This window comes from Coffea eugenioides, chromosome 7 (genome assembly GCF_003713205.1).
Source record: "Coffea eugenioides isolate CCC68of chromosome 7, Ceug_1.0, whole genome shotgun sequence".
In the NCBI taxonomy this organism is placed as follows: Eukaryota; Viridiplantae; Streptophyta; class Magnoliopsida; order Gentianales; family Rubiaceae; genus Coffea; species Coffea eugenioides.
In genome coordinates, this window is record NC_040041.1 from 7488671 (window position 1) to 7504704 (window position 16034).

The window sequence follows — 16034 nt, forward strand, 5'->3', positions numbered from 1 at the left end:
CCAGTAATCCGTTGACCTATGACTTTTCTCGATTGATATCGGCCAGATTTAATAACTATGCGTTTTAGATTTTGGGACATTTAGCACGCAGAAGGGTTCTCATTGACGATCCAATCTCTTTTAGAAGCATGTACTATCTATCTTCACCTTGACAAGTACAATTACATTGTGCACTTTCAACACTTCAAAAATGGTAAGTCCCTGGGTTTGGTTGGGTAGTTAAGTCCCTGGGTTGGCTCTAAGAGTTGCCGGCTTTTAGAGTTCAATCTGGAATTAGGTTTAATTAATTCAACGAAAAATCATTTACTGGAGTTGAAAAAAAAAACACTGCAAAAATGGTAAGTGTGACTTGGCCCAATGGAAGTTCACCCGCTTTACTGCGGTTGTTTCAAGTTCTAACCCCAACAACTTCTAGTTCCTGAACTTGTGCTGGTGGTTATGTTACATCTTCATGATTACATTTTAATCCACTGGATTAAGTCAATTGCTTAATTCAAATCTGCCAACTTACGATTCATGGAAAAAGGAAAAAAAAAATAGAAAAGAAAACAGCAGTAAGGGAGGGCCACCAATGGAAGTTGAACATTTTTCTAATCAGGTATGGATCCAGATTCAACTTATTTTCGTTAATGATCAATACAGCCGAAACTGCTGTATGCGCCTGCAAACATTTAAGTATAATCCGTTAAAGATCAAGCATTTAAGAATGAAGATCCGAACTACACATAGGAGGCAAATGATTTGCCATCTTTATGGTAGTAATACATGTTTTTGTCATGCCTGAATTCAATTGGATAGAGACGGTGATGGAATCCAAACAAGATTATCTGCTGGAAAGAAATGGCAAACTGACGATTTTCCAGGCTCAGTTTTCAGCACCAGAAACGCAACATGGTCAGGGTTCCACTGCGAGGTATCCATGTGACACATCGCGATAGCTTCGACTCTTCCACCATCATCGCCCATTAAAGAAACCTTAAACAACTTATTATCACTCTCTTGGCTGTGGCAGTAGAAAACAGCATAAGGATAAGGCAAAGGATGGCATCCCACAATTCTACGAGCCGAGATTTCTTTGGGAATTTCAAGAATTGCGTAGTTTTTCAATTGGGAAGCCGTAAAATTGGTAAGATGATTTGTAGTTAGAACTTTGAATTGAACTTTTGGTCCAAAGATGGCACGGGTGGAATCAAGCAAGGACTCCAATGAGGTTGCACAGAACTTAGATTCTCCTTTAATGGGCTTGTATTCGCAATGGTGAAGCGTGTCTTCTATTGCTTTTGCTTGTGGGGAGTCATCAGAGAAGGAGAATAGTTTGAGAAGCTTGGGAAGTTGAGAAGATGAGAAAGGAATTGAATCAGCTTCTTCCCTGGAAAGAAGAGGTGGAGACCTGGATGGGTCTTTGATGGAGAAATAGATTGGCATTCTTCTCCCAACTTTGAGATCATTGATAGTGAAAAAGATTTGCAATTCAGGATCCTTAGCATCCACATCTCGTTTCATTTTTAGCATCCTCAGATGGTCACCATGACCGTCTGTATGATCTGCATAGCTCTGATGATTTTGTACTTTGTTGAAAGGGCTCTGTCTAACAATCTCCCTGGAGCTAATACAGCAAAAATACTGCAATCATGTCAACAGAAAACATTAGAGACGAGACTTCCATTCAGTAACAAGAAATCTCGATGAACTTCAACTCCGGGAAAATAGTAATTAGATGCCTTAGCAAGATTAAGCAGATTTTCTGAAAATGGTTGATTACCTGTAAGACAAGAAGTGCAAGAAACAGGAGGAATCTGATAGAGCCAAATCCAGAGAAAGCCATTGCCGCTTTGTTCAGATATGAACACTTTGATGGTTGCCAATTGATTTAACCAGGCACTGATGATGCTCAGTGTGATGATGCTTTGTAGTTGGGCATTTGCAAATTTGCAAATTTTGCATATGCCTCCTCCGAATTTGATCTTCCTTTATGGTTGAAAATTATGTAGAAAGAACTATATAATCAGTACCCTGCACGCAGTGCTGGCTATTATTAATTAATGCAGTCAATTCACCGTATTTTTTGCCTTTTTGGGAGTCAGATGTATATCCTGTAGCAAATGGAAATTAAATGCTGAAATTTCCTTTATGCTTCAAAGCTCTATTGTATACTATGTCACAAAGCCTTCTGAATTAAGTATGATTAAATTCTTAAGTTGATAAAACTCAATAACCAAGCACAAGTCTATGCAGTAGTGAGGCTATTTTGCTCTTATTGCAAACTTTTTTCTGGAGCTTTTATGAAAAAAACTGTACCATAGAAAAATGAGTTCATAAAAATGACAATCCAACTAAAAACCGTAGAAAAATGACATGTACAGTAGAAAAATGAGTTCATAAAAAACATAAACATTTTTTTGAAGAAAAATGACAAACCAAACAAGACTAATCAGCAAAATAAATTGAATCCAACCAAGAACCTAAAGTACATAATGTATCTGTCAAAACAAAAAAAAAACTCCAAAATGCTGTACTATTTGTAATTTTTTTTCTTTTGTCAATTATTATCATCTATACCTACTATTACTCCAATCTATTTTAAAAGGTGATCCAACAGAATCACGAGAAATCGACGGGAACTGAACCATTATCAGATAGATATAAGAGAAGCCACTTTCAGTGGCAACGGGAGGTAAAAAAAAAGAAAAAACTCCAAAATGCTGTACTGTTTGTGAATAGATGATAATTACGTCTCACATAGTCACTGTACCAATAGTCACCCACACCATTTCAAGAGGTGGAATCAACTGAGCTGTTGCCAATCTCATGCACATGCAGCCAAATAAAATGCAGGTCTGACTTTGGCTTCAAGCCTATAAAATGGGATCCATGTTGGGAAAGGTTAGAAATGGATCTATCCTGAAACCCCAATTTTAGTGAATGATGAGAGAGGATGTCTCTATGACACTGACGAGGTCAACTTCCTGCTGAGGAAGGTATCAAGTACTGCTTTTGACTATTGTTGAATGGGCTGAAATTAAATGAAGGTTGGTCATTCAAAATCTACACAACAGATTTGAATATATATGTGGCAGTTTTCGTGGATGAGACCAAACAAGCCGCCACATCATAGTGTTTTGTGACGTCATTTGTTTGCTCAGCGACCATATATCATCATCATTTTTGCCAAGTGTGATCAGAATCAAGACTCGTAGTCTTATCCATAGTTATTAATCCCAACCTAGGAAGGAACCGGCGAACGAGGTGAGTCAACGGGTTACTGGTTCAATCAGTGGGTGAGTGGTTGAACCGGTGGGTTACTAATTATATTTAAATATTATATTTCATAATTTTTGATATAAGATATAAGATATATGATATAAATTATAATAAATAATGTCATAACAAATGCTCATATAATTTAATTTGCTATAAAATAATTAATTCATATAAGAATCAATAAAATATTAAGTTATTTAGTAATATACCAAACTTCAAGTATAAAATTTTATCTATGTTTAGTGTAATTATCTAACTTATTTATGAATTTTAAGTGCAAAAAATTATTAAAAATAATATTTGTCTTTAAAATGAATTATGTAATATGTCATTTTTTAAGTCCATTTTATAACTTATAGAGTTTGGGGGTCATAAATTTTTATTAAAAGATTCCAAATAAATTTATTTTAGAGAAATAAAAAAAAGATAAAGTTGACAAAACGTTTATATATTATAAGTAAGCTACTCAATCAACAAATGGTGAAGTAGCTTGGTGGTATGCGCGTTGCTGCAAGGACCAGAGGTCCAAGGTTTGAGTTCCAGCAAAGGAATAAAATTTTTATACGAAACCCGGTTCCTAGACAAAATCGGTCGGATTTTCGGTTTCATAGATCGAACCGCCGGTCCGTTGATTAGTCAACAGTTTGATTGCTTAAACGATCTAATTTAAAACCCAACCCGGTCCAATGCCCGGTTCACCGGTTCAATCGCCGATTCGGGTCGGGTTTAATAACTATGGTCTTATCTCTCTCTCTCTACTTTTTAGCTAAGCATATCCATGGTAATTAAGTTCCCAAATTCAACAATAATTCTCTATCTAGAAGGACGGCTAACAAATTCTTTGGTAAATTTTCTTTTTCACGAAAGGTCCAAATTAAAGTTTCAACTGTTGTATATGCATTGCACTATGCAACGTTATGTTTCTTAACATGATTTTCAATGTGTGCTATGATGTTCTTTCTATAGCAAAATTAAAACGCATTAGGTGTACATAGCTATAATCTCTTTTTTTTTTTTTTAAATAACAATGAATAAGAACATGCAAATTCATTAAAAACTTGTAAGAAACTTGAAAAATCTGACTAAATGTTACGGGAAAATCGTTGAAAACATTTCTTACATTTCGTTAAATGAATTTTTTCGTTACTTACTTTTATAATGTTAATTTTACCTTCCTTATAAATTCAAATTAATAAAATTTGATCCCTACCTAAATTTCTGACTACTTTTTAGTCTAAAATCACCACGTGATACACATGCAGTTTTTTTTTAAATACAAAAAGGTTATATTCCACTTTTCTAGGAGAAAAAATAAATATAATACAGGTCAAATTCTACCTTTTTAGAGGTAAAAGTGAATATGGATCAAGTTATTTGTTAACTACAAATGAGATCTAACCATTTTACTCCATAAAAAAAAAACTATGTGTGAGTCACGTGATGGATTTAAAATAAAAAAGGGTAAAAATTTAGGTTGAGACCAAATTTTATCAAATTCATTTTATAAGGGACATAAATTTACTATTTTAAAAGTGAAGGATGACAAATATATTTTAAAAAATGTGAGAGATTTTTTTAACTATTTTTTTATATAGTAACTTGTATAGTGCAATAATAATAATAATAATAATAATAACCAGGGTGTCATTTGTAGATTGGAAGTACACTGCCGTATGGATGTCACTCATTGACTTTTGTAAAGGGGCTTTCTTTATCTTTTGTTTTGCTACTGCTCTGCCTCTAACGTGATTCATGTTCCATCTCATCATGTTTTTGAGTCATTTCAGAGAAACGTACTGTTTATTTAGCTAGCTTTCTATTTATTAATGTATTTACTATTTAAACTTCTAAATTAACACGTCTTATTAATTAATGAGGGTATCAATTCAACTTTTTTAGCCGTTCTAGAGAAAAAAATATATATATCAAGAAAGTCATTTGTGTCGGCAGTGTTCTGCCTAGATTCTGTCCAGGACGTCCAAAAATTTCTTCACTACTCATGACGATTTTGAATCTATCCTGCTTTGGAGGCAGCAAATTTTCTTTCAAGGAGACAAACAAGAATTTTTGGTATCATTTAGTATTTGTTTACTAACCATTTGCGCTAAAGAATTCCAGAAACATGTGGTTTCTGCAGTACAAAAGCTAATAAGAAATTATTGATGATACTGACAATATAAATCTACGAGGTCGGCAGCACATCCAGATACCCTGCATCTGCATGGTTTGCCTGTTTGATTAAAAGAGATCAAGTACGCTGTTTGATGTGTTGACCACAAATTTTTTATCATGAACAGGAAATGGATACACTCCATCAGGGCTCAATTTTAGTGCCCTTTTTCTTTCTTTCACCTTTTGGTTGATCTTACACCAGGATGCAGACAAGGACTCACCATTAACCAACTCTTTCAGTTCTTTCTGAAAAAGATTGCATAATATTGAATTATTGTATGGTTGAATCAAGTAGCATACACTGTTCCAAGTTCCAACTCCGAAGTTGCAACACTTGCTCCACCTTTGACTTTAAGTGATGTACAACCTCATGCAGAGTTTAGCTTGCATGTGTTCTTTTTTTTTTTTTTAATGGATGAGTTGCATTTTGCACCTCCGACTTTACGTCATTCTCATTTTGCATTCTAAATTCAATATTAGACGCTTTACGCTCTAACATTTCGTATTTATTTCACTCAAATCCTATCCACACAAAATTAGGAAAACTAATGGAATAAAGGACTATGCACAGCTACTTTACTAGATGGTAGTGGATTACCTTCATTTTGGAATCGTTATCGGCCATGCAAAAAAAAAAAATAAAAAATGCATGGGGTGCACTATCATCTATTTTTTTCATTTTTGCCAACACTGTCATGAATTGGAGTTTAGTGGGATAAATGTGAGAGATTATGGCGTACAGTGTCCAAAGTTTGACGCATAAAATGAGAGTCGGGTACAAGTTCAGGGGTGCAAAGTAAGATTATTCTAAATTTTTATTGGTAGAGTTTTTCAGTCGGCAGTTATTCTTGAGTGATGGGCCAATTATACGTCAGTCATGAGTTCATGTTTTTCTGTACATAGTTATCTCAGTTCTGGGATTTTGATCATATGCAAAAGAAAAATCATACGAAGCAGTTCATGCTAAAAGCAGTACCTTAAAGTCTGTGTTTGGTTCTTTGTAGCAGTTGGAATTACAAATGTATTCTAGTAAGGTTGCATTACGTTTTCATGGAGTTGCATCAAACCAATTTCACTTCTAATCTATAAACCAAAAACAGCCAAACTCTTAAAAGATGAGCCAAGCGGTCTCCTTGTTTATTCAGCATCAAGAAGAAGATGAACCTATCAGAAATGATAGTATCAAGCACGTAAAATCAAATCCCAAAGAAAAAAAAAATGGTCCTTGATGCTTGATTGATTACCAAACTATGATTAAATAATCCATAGCCCATTTGCATCGGTTATCATCAACTTGATTTTTATGAATTTACGATTGCTACAAGGTATAATCAGACAGGCAAGTACGTGTTCCTTCTATGATATAGGACGTGTTTTTCCATAGCCATCTGCGATTCTCAATGCAAAATCAGGAGAAACATTGGTCAAACAAACTCATTGGTCAAATAAACCTCTTTTCCAAATATTCTTCATGTTTGGGTTGGTAATGAATACAGATGGTTGATTCACACAATTTGATAATGTGCATAACCGACCGTCAGATTACTGCCCAGGACAAAAAGCAACACATATATTAGTCAACCATTCTTTCTTCCTAAATGTCAACTATACCTTTATGGGTCAAATAAACCTTTTATAAATACTATGTCAGAGGTTGCACAATCCCATTGAAGTTGTACAACATTAATAGCAAGTTGCCCTTCAATACAGTTGCAGACATGAGATCTTACTCAGCCTTCTTGGTTCTCTTCCTCCTTGTTTCGGTAATTCTTCTGATTTCTAATCTGCCTGATTGTTCCCTAGTTGTATTCAGCTGGAAATTTGGCACTTCTTTCCCCACCCCACAAACATAGAGTACATATACAATATCTTGTTAATTCGTATGAATTAACTTTTGTAACTTAGATTATGTTATTTTGCTGCAATTTGTATTACTAATATCTCTTGTTTTGAAATCAGTTCACTTTCGGGATTGATGCAAGAAGATGTCCAGGAGATTATTGGAAGAGTGTCATGAATGAAGAACCGATCCCTGAAGTAATTTCAGATATTTTGCACCAAGACACTGCCTCAGAACCATGTGAGAAGGAAACTGTGGACACAGACCGTTTGGCCAGAGATTTTGACATGAGGTCTAGTGTGATAATTTATCACAGGGATGCTGATTCCAAAAGAGTGAAGACATTTGATGCTGATGGTGTGAAAATGAGGGATAATATTGATAGTGCACAATCTGAGTCGAGACAAAAAGTTCAAGAGCAGAATAATGCATAAAGACTAGATCAAGAAGATTTTCTGCACTAGCCGTAGTTACTGTATTTTATATTTAGAACATAGATAGTTTAGACCTATGTTTAAGATCAGTGTTGATCTTGCTATCTTTGGTGGTATACACAGACAAATCTATCTACAGTTGTATTTGCTCATATTTTTTCTTGTACTCGATTAAGTGCTGAGAATGTTCCTTGGGGATGATATTGATGTTCTCAAAGTGTCCTATGGATCAACACTTATCAATGTCAAGTCATCAGCCCACAGTAGGCTGTCTGGATGTGAGTTTCTGGAATTAATATGGATTAAAGTGATTCGTATAAAATATGACTTTTAAAAGTGTTTTCACAGCATCAATCAATAACAGTTGTTTTGCTTCAACAAAAACATGGCCGATCAAATTCTTGGATATTTAACAAATAGAACTGCACCTCAAACACCCTCTTAGTATGATCTAAAGGGTAATAAACTGTCAGTGGTACTTTGACACTGGAGATGCTGTTTTTGGCATTTGTTTCCTACACTAATATTTATGATTGGTATTTAAACCAATATTTGTTCCAAAATTAACTGGAATACACAGGATATCTACCTGCCAAGAAGTGTTTTTAGATTTAGCAACATTCCTATAAGTTCAATTAACCAAATTGAAATCCAAATAAACAGGGTATTAGAATAAAAGTAAGGGGCCATTGCTGGCATTCGCCCTTTCACTGCCATTTTGCAGCATGCTTGACAGGCCCCAAACTTGAGCCAGCCACGAAATTTGCCTACAATAAGTGCGCAAAATAGCCCAATGATGAAGCTCAAAATGTGGTTGGAAATATAAGGTATCTTGAGAAGAAAGAAGTTTTTAATGGAGACTGTCTTACTTTTCTGATGCACATTAGACAGTTCAATCAGAAATCGTTAAGCGACCGATGTTGTGCACAAGCAATGACTTTTAGGCCTTATGAGTTGGTTGGTGACAAATTTGCCAAAGTATTCCTTTTCAACAATACTTGTAGGCCTTATCTTTTGATGGTGGGATCGTCCACCTTAGTCAACTTAATGAAATTCATTACTCGTAAGTGATTGCTATGATAATTGTTAGGAACGTAGAGAAATGGGGGGTTGGACTTCTGGATTGATGTTACCTGATTCTTTCCTTAAAGTTTTGATTATATCCACTGTACCTGATTCTACTGGTTAGTGTTGTCTTGGTGACTAAGTGCTTCCCTTGGTGGTGGTCTTTTCATCCCTATGTCAAGATATTGCTTATTTGTGCTTCTTTTTCTTCATCAGACAAGTCTTTTTGACCTCCTCTTAGTCTCCGTTTTGGACCTGCAACAATTGTGGCTTTTTACCAAGATTCATTCCTTTTGCCTGATATCTATGGCAAATCAATGTCATACACGGAATTCCCTTGTTCAATTCAATGCATGAATAACTTATAATGGGCATAACTGCCGATTATGTGACCTTCATTGCATCTCCACAAATGTTTCTGTGATTGGAAATTCTGCTGAAACCAGATCACGTACTAATGTTAGGTCTACAACCAAAATGCTCCTTTTCTGTTTCTCTGCTTCAGGAATTTTTAATCTTAAATAGACTAACACATAAAACGTATACAAGGTTCATCTCTTTCATCCCCTGGCTAAATGATAATTTTGACTTATTTAAGGTTCAGATTCAAAGGTGTGAAACGAAAACAAAAATGTATCAGTTAAATTATGTCTGTACATGTGAATAATGATATTGTCATCAGAACCAAACTACAAAACAAACACCAGCCCTGTACACTAAGGTACCCCTTTGTAAGTAAAAGAAAAGAAGTTTAACAGTTTCTTATGTAGTATATGCTTTTGTACTCCAAAACCATTTCCCAGAACTAAAAGAAGCAAATTCCAGGGAATGGGATCTCCGCAAAGTCTTCACAATTGCATGACCTCTGAAGTCTTCTTAAATGTTAAGTAGCCACAAGATCACACAGACAGACAAGATCTTTGATGCTTCATCAGTGGCATGATCTTTTCCCCTTATGGTAAGAATTGAATGGTCGCTTTCCCAAGGCTTACAAACAGCATTCTTCAGCCAGCTCATGAAAAATCAGTGGATGAGCTTTGTAAATAAGCTTTTCAGCTCTCTGGAAATTGGAATGACAAAAAAAATCAATGGATATACGACAGAAATAAAAAAGAATTCTGAAAGCACTGCTGGTAGGACCTAAATTTTCTATTGTAGTTAGGAATCAGTAGGCTTGTGATAAAAACCGTTAATGACATACGTGCCTAAAATCTGTTATACTCCACAAACAGCATGCATTCACACAAAAGCACCATACAAAACCCTAATTACGATTTTTTCGCCCTTCCCATGTCTGTTTAGTCCGTGTCTTTATTACATATATATATAGCATAGCATAATCTCTTTTGATCATCTGAAACCACAAACGGATGAACCAATCTGAAGGTGCGACAGATGATGGCATCGCAGAAACGGGAAGGGCCTAAGAAGAAGTGGTATAGTTTCGCCTGATATGCACATTATCTCAAGTTAATATAGGCTCCCATAGAACCAGATACTCTAACAAACTTACAAATTAACTAAAAATTTCCATCACAAAAACTTTAACATACTTGCCCCAGAATCTGGTTGAAGATAACGTTTGGAGTAACAACTCATATTAGGCCAACTGGGAAAACAAATACATGCAAACTAAATCTTTAGAATTGATGGTTTGATATGGTGGTGCATGCTGTGGAAGAAACCTAAAGACCTGAAATCCGCTCAGTATAAGCATCTTTTGATTATATTTCTAAATGCCTCCAAATGCAAAAAGTGATAATAGAAAGCAACAAGAAATGGATGATTTAAAAGAGTTAAGAAAAAAAAATAAAGTGCCGACTTACTGATTTTAGTGTCAGTAAAAGTGCAAAGCTTTCCACCAGCCCAATCCAATCAATCCCCACGTTATAAGGTTGATGAGAGCCATGACTATACCCAGCTTAAAAACATCATTGAGTCTGACATAACCAGCTGTCAAACAAAAGAAAACAAATTTAAGATCCTAAGGTTGTCATGTTGAATGAGGAAAATCAGAAGAGAGAGAGAGAGAGAGTGAGAGAGAGGAAAGAGGAAAGAGATTACTAGGTCCTGAATCTCAAAAACAATACGAATCTAGGAATAGTAATTGGTTAACCAGAAGAATAATTCAAGAAGCCAACGCATAATCATGAAGTGATACTTTTATAACATAGAAAACCAACTGAAAAAAAAAGGGAGGAAAATTTGTAATCCCATTTTGATTCTGGAATTCCGATACAAGCAGGAGAAAAGTTGCTTGAAATATTACTAACTTCACACAAGACTAGGCTCAAAATGTATGTTTGCTTACATGTACTTCGACCACTAACCTTTTCATATTCGCAAGGCTTGCATAATCCTTACGTCTAACCAAGATTGTACTACTTCTTACATAATTCTATTCAGTCCATCTTCCACTGTAGAATAGATATTCAGGAGAACAGGGTGATTTTTGTGCATGTTGTAAAGATAATAGAAAGATTACCTCCATAATAGACAGCAGACTGACCACTGCTATAGTGTGTCAATGCACCAAAAAGGTTTGTGTTGTATGCCAGGGCCATAGCAGCTAACTGACCTGGAACTTTAGATGCCAAATGCATTTCAAGAAATGCAGAGTATAAAGCTGCAACATGGGCAGTTTGACTTGCAAATAGATAGTGGACAAAGAAATATGCCAATTGGAGGATAAAAAATGATCCAAACCAGCCTATTGACTGGGATTTAAGAAAATGCGCTACACGACCGGACAACCATTGTATAACACCAAGAGCAGTTAATTGGCTTGCCATGCCCACCAGAACCCCAAACCAAGCCAAGGTATCCCATGCTGACTTTTCACTCAGGCAGTCATTCCAATCAAGCACCCCCAACAGCAGAAGTAATGACAAACCTAGCAATGCTGCTATGACACTTGATATGTTAAGAGCCGTTCTGCACAATCAATAAGAAGATGGATTAGCCAGTCAAAAAGGTACAGTGTAAAGAGATGACAAGATAGCTACAAGTGTTGTTGTGCTGCTATTCAGAACTGTTAAAAACCAAAGAGAGAGATAACCAAGAAAGCGCTGATTGTAAATTTGGAATATATAATTGGATTAAACTGAGTAGAGGTGAATATGTAACAGAGAAAATACTAAGAGGATAACCAAAAGTACAGATAGTTCAATGCTTCTTTGTGAATAGATATAAAATGATACAACTAGATTCAGAAAAATTGAAGCAGAAATAGTCTTGCAGATTTGGCAGATTAAGGAAACCAGCTTTAGAACAGTAGCTTTGTGATTACAAGTTGTGATACCATGGAGTTCCCAAGGGCTCTTACAAATTGAACCTCTTCCACCAACTCATAGTAACACCAAACCAAAATTTGTTCTTTGACAAAAAGGGACCATGACTTTTTTTGGGCCACTATTTTTCAAGATGATAATTTGTCACAGAAACGTTGAAAACTGTAATCAATGTTACCCAACAGGAATACATGTAGCTGTTGTGTTGTAGCACTAATCACGGAGGCATCCTGTTGCAACATTTATTTGATATAATCCGCGATTTGAGCAATCTAATCAATTCAAGCATGATGTTCTATTTAATCAGAAGGGAAAAATATGAAAGCGATTAACTTAAGTTGGCAATCAAATAGACAAACCTAACTGTAGTGGGAAAAAATCTGCACATTAAAAGTAAAAGAACAAGTAAATTTTTCAGGTAGGCAATAGTGTATTCCTACGTACCCAGAGATCCAAAGTGCAACAGTTATAAGCATGGTTGCGATCATAAACCATTCTTCCCTCTTCAAAGGACCCATCTGAGCCAATTTCTGCTTAGCTATGACAGCAGCATCAGGTGTACATTTTATTTTAGGAGGAAACATCTTGTATACTAGGAATGGAGTAACTAATAGATTGACAATCGCAGGTACGCAGGACCCCTTAAGCCAGGTAACCCATCCATTTGAAATTTCAACCACAAGAGCTTCAGCTAATTTGAAACACAACATGTTTTGAGCTGCAGCAGTCAGGAAAAGGGCACTTGAGCTGCTTGAAGACTGTCATTCATCAAGAAGAATAAATTATTAAATCCCAAAAAAAAAAATATATTGGCAATGCAATGGCAACATTGTTTAGTCAAGGTCATGGATGCATATGGGACCATCTAGTGGTCAACTAGATTTCAAAAACCAGGTCAACTGACGTCATCTTCAAAACCAATAATGCAATACAAACAAAAGAGCAAGAATCTTCCCTCATTGCAGATATGACAAATTTTCATGTGTTGCTCTGATTTCATGGTTTAATAATCTAAACACTTGGCTCTTTTTCATTGAAATTGAGACTATTTTCCATAGAAGTTTAGCTACTTCCCATTCAATTTCAAATTTTACTGGGAACCAAATGCAACCTTGCATCCTTGCTTTAAATCCTGTAAAGGGCTTTGCTGCTTTTGTATCACTTGTATCCTTATTGTTTATTTGCAATTTCAGAATGTCCCTTGTGACATCAATGACCGCAATAATGATAAGTTTCATGGAAGATTTATAGATGGGGAAAAAGAAAGAGTAGAATCTTAATAGTTGTTGTCAATTTTGTAAGCAGAACAAGACTCAGACTTGGTAAAAAGTCTTCATACACAGAAATTACTTGGGAAGTTATGCGTCTACAGTGATATAAATGTCTTTCGAGCATTGATCTTAAGATACTGCAAAACAATGCAATAAGACCAATACTATCAATAGTAACATAAATGAGAGTAGGACCATGTTCAAGAAAATGACCACCCTTAATTAAATAAGATCGAAGCTACAGATGAATAACTTCATAACTATAGATATAACTATAGCTATCACAATTACTTACACTCAAGATTCCATAACATATATTTTATAATTATAAGACATATGCTAGGTAAATCACTCAGTTCAAACAATACTAACACCTTCTGTCTTTGGAATTATCCACAAAAATCAAAAGGGGTACGACACATTGATGCATTGTCCAAACAGAAAGCAACAAAAAACAAAAGCAGTTTACCTGTAATTGAGACTGTATCAGATAAGCCCCCAGCTTCCTAGCAGACTCATCTTTGGGAAAACTGTCACTTGCCTCTGCCAATGACTTAATAATGGGCAAAAATATCCCCCCAGCTCTAGCAGTAGTACTCGGCATGGCCGGAGAAATCGCGGCCTCGCTCAAAACCAACCCATAAGACAACCCCAGAGTATTCTTCCCCAGCCACTTCACGAACATCATCGCCACCCTCTCCCCAAGACCCGTCTTCACAAAACCTTTGGAGAAGAAAAAAGAGATAACAATGAGCCAAATGACCTCGTTCGTGAAGGCGGAAAACGCCTGCATGAAAGTTAGTGTTTTAGTTATGACCGTCAGAGTTAGGCAGAACATTGCCCAGGCGCCAACAGGCAGAGGACTCAAGATCAGGCCAGATATTGCTGTGAGGAAGATGGAAAGAAGTTGCCATGATTTTCTTGATAACTGGTGAGGCTTTGGGACTGCAAAGTTGAAGATGATGCCTATGGAGACGGAGATGATGAAGGGAATGAATTTGACGCCTTTCCAGTTGGAAAAAGTGGTCGACAATTTACAACGTTTGGTTTTGAGGGAAGACGGTGGTGATGGCGGAGGAGGTGTGGTGGTGGGGAGGTGGTGGTTGTCATGATGGCCTTCATGGGAGGGTGAATGTGGGGATGACATGGTGGTGGGGTGGCAGCGGAGAGCTGGGGGGAGAGGCGGAGGAAAGGGAAGTTGGGGTGGTGGAGGTGGAAGTTAGTTTTGAGAGGGAATTTGACGGTTGAAATGACAGGAAGGGGTATTTATGGAAGAGAATTGTTTACGGGATTTCGCACAAATTGTTGGGGGGCCATTTACCCATAAACCAATATGCCGAGGAGGACCCATTTTGTGGTCCATCGTTGCCATTTTCCTTTTTCTTTTTTGTCAAAGTCCATTGTTGTCACCAATTCATCATCTACGTGTGACTTCTCAATTGAATAGGCATTAAGGGTGAGTTTGATAAAACTTAAGTTTGAAAATTGAAAATTGAAATTGAAATCTAAAATCTAAAATTTGAATCTATTAAATTATTGAATTGTTAAGTATTAATTTTGATACATTTGAGTGTATATCGTATTAACTAATAAGTGAATAGCTTATTACTTATTCGTGGAAGCAAGTTTTGTTTAGAAAATTCAGTGTCACTTAATTAATTCAGGTGTTCAATTACACCGTGATCTCATGTTTTTATCTAGAAAATTCAGTACCACTTAATTAATTCAAATGTTCAATTTTCTTTTTTTTTTTTTTTTTTTGGGTTAAGAAAATGTTCTGGATTGATTAGGACTTAATGATTACTACAATCTAAAAAGATAAAAACTTAATACTACATTCATACTGTCTTAATCGATACAAATATCGTGTTTGAAAATTTTACACGTTATTTTTTTTTCAATTGGTGATACATATGCTGATGAAAATAAAATGTATGGTATTTCTTGATTTATTGACAATATAATTTGGGATATGCTTTTTTTTAAAAAAACAGTGTATACATATAATGCAAATTTATAGTTGTAATTACTTGATATTGACAAATATTCTCCTTTTTTCAGGAGCGCACCAGTTGGAAGCTATAGACTTCGTTTGAATGGATGAAAGATTTAAAATTCATTCAAATCACTTTAGTTGTTTGAATTATTTAATAGAACATTTGGATTTGTAATACACTAAGTATTAAATATATTTTAAATGCAAAAACAGTTTATAATTTACAAATCTAAACACTTCCTAAAAAATGTAAACATCACGAGGATTTCAAATCCTTAGACCGATCCTCCAATCCAAACACAGGCAACTTCATGAATTTCGGCTAAAATTTACCATCTTAAACTTTCAGGATGATTCTCTAAGAAACCAACACTTTTCGGATTAAATTCACTTTCGCCTAAATAAATTGGCAATAAAGCATTCGACTTCAATGAGCTAAAGCCCTCTTGAACGTAATAATCAACAGATTCGTCCTTATCACGGTTGGCTATACGAATTCTTGTATGCTTTTCTGAGTAAGAAATACTAATTATCTATCAATTCAAAGGTTCTTCACTTCATCTTTTCTGAACTTTTGTAATTTACATGCTGAAGAATAATTTAAGCTCATCTGTTTGTCTTTATCTTTAAGTCGTCAACCCAAGTTAATCTTTTATACTACTTTCTAATCCTACTGAACGAATGATTGTATTCCTAACTTTTACA

The 16034-nt window shown here is 35.6% G+C and overlaps 3 protein-coding genes across 4 annotated transcripts; 1 reads left to right on the forward strand and 2 right to left on the reverse strand.

Moving 5' to 3' along the window:
- Window positions 1-574: 574 nt before the first annotated feature.
- On the reverse strand, window positions 575-1979 carry LOC113778344 (BURP domain-containing protein BNM2A-like). The gene is made up of 2 exons (XM_027323729.1): window positions 1763-1979; window positions 575-1623 (listed from the first exon to the last, which is right to left on the reverse strand). Exons 1-2 carry the CDS (start codon window positions 1823-1825, stop codon window positions 787-789), a joined length of 900 nt encoding a protein of 299 aa, XP_027179530.1. The 5' UTR covers window positions 1826-1979; the 3' UTR covers window positions 575-786.
- A 5142-nt stretch (window positions 1980-7121) lies between these two features.
- Window positions 7122-7908, forward strand: LOC113778571. Its single transcript, XM_027324012.1, has 2 exons — window positions 7122-7196; window positions 7393-7908. The coding sequence occupies exons 1-2, from the start codon at window positions 7152-7154 to the stop codon at window positions 7705-7707; spliced, it is 360 nt and encodes a 119-aa protein (XP_027179813.1). The 5' UTR covers window positions 7122-7151; the 3' UTR covers window positions 7708-7908.
- A 1436-nt stretch (window positions 7909-9344) lies between these two features.
- LOC113778230 (dicarboxylate transporter 2.1, chloroplastic-like) lies at window positions 9345-14569 on the reverse strand. 2 transcript variants are annotated; one of them, XM_027323554.1, is made up of 5 exons: window positions 13803-14569; window positions 12507-12820; window positions 11258-11706; window positions 10599-10725; window positions 9345-9774 (listed from the first exon to the last, which is right to left on the reverse strand). In XM_027323554.1, the coding sequence occupies exons 1-4, from the start codon at window positions 14478-14480 to the stop codon at window positions 10610-10612; spliced, it is 1557 nt and encodes a 518-aa protein (XP_027179355.1). In that variant the 5' UTR covers window positions 14481-14569; the 3' UTR covers window positions 9345-9774; window positions 10599-10609. The 2 variants fall into 2 exon arrangements, with proteins under 2 accessions (XP_027179355.1, XP_027179354.1); XM_027323553.1 differs by having other exon boundaries at window positions 9345-9832.
- Between the last annotated feature and the right edge of the window lie 1465 nt (window positions 14570-16034).

Bases quoted from the DNA above. Each gene is read 5' to 3' on its own strand.
- LOC113778230 (XM_027323554.1), bottom strand. From the start codon at position 14,480: ATGTCATCCCCACATTCACCCTCCCATGAAGGCCATCATGACAACCAC. The intron at 12,821-13,802 runs GTAAACTGCTTT...GATGAATGACAG, and splicing joins TGATACAGTCTCAATTACAG to TCTTCAAGCAGCTCAAGTGC. The intron at 11,707-12,506 runs GTACGTAGGAAT...TTGATTGTGCAG, and splicing joins GTTGCACTTTGGATCTCTGG to AACGGCTCTTAACATATCAA.
- LOC113778571 (XM_027324012.1), top strand. From the start codon at position 7,152: ATGAGATCTTACTCAGCCTTCTTGGTTCTCTTCCTCCTTGTTTCG. The intron at 7,197-7,392 runs GTAATTCTTCTG...TTTTGAAATCAG, and splicing joins TTCTCTTCCTCCTTGTTTCG to TTCACTTTCGGGATTGATGC.
- LOC113778344 (XM_027323729.1), bottom strand. From the start codon at position 1,825: ATGGCTTTCTCTGGATTTGGCTCTATCAGATTCCTCCTGTTTCTTGCA. The intron at 1,624-1,762 runs GTAATCAACCAT...ACATGATTGCAG, and splicing joins TTGCACTTCTTGTCTTACAG to TATTTTTGCTGTATTAGCTC.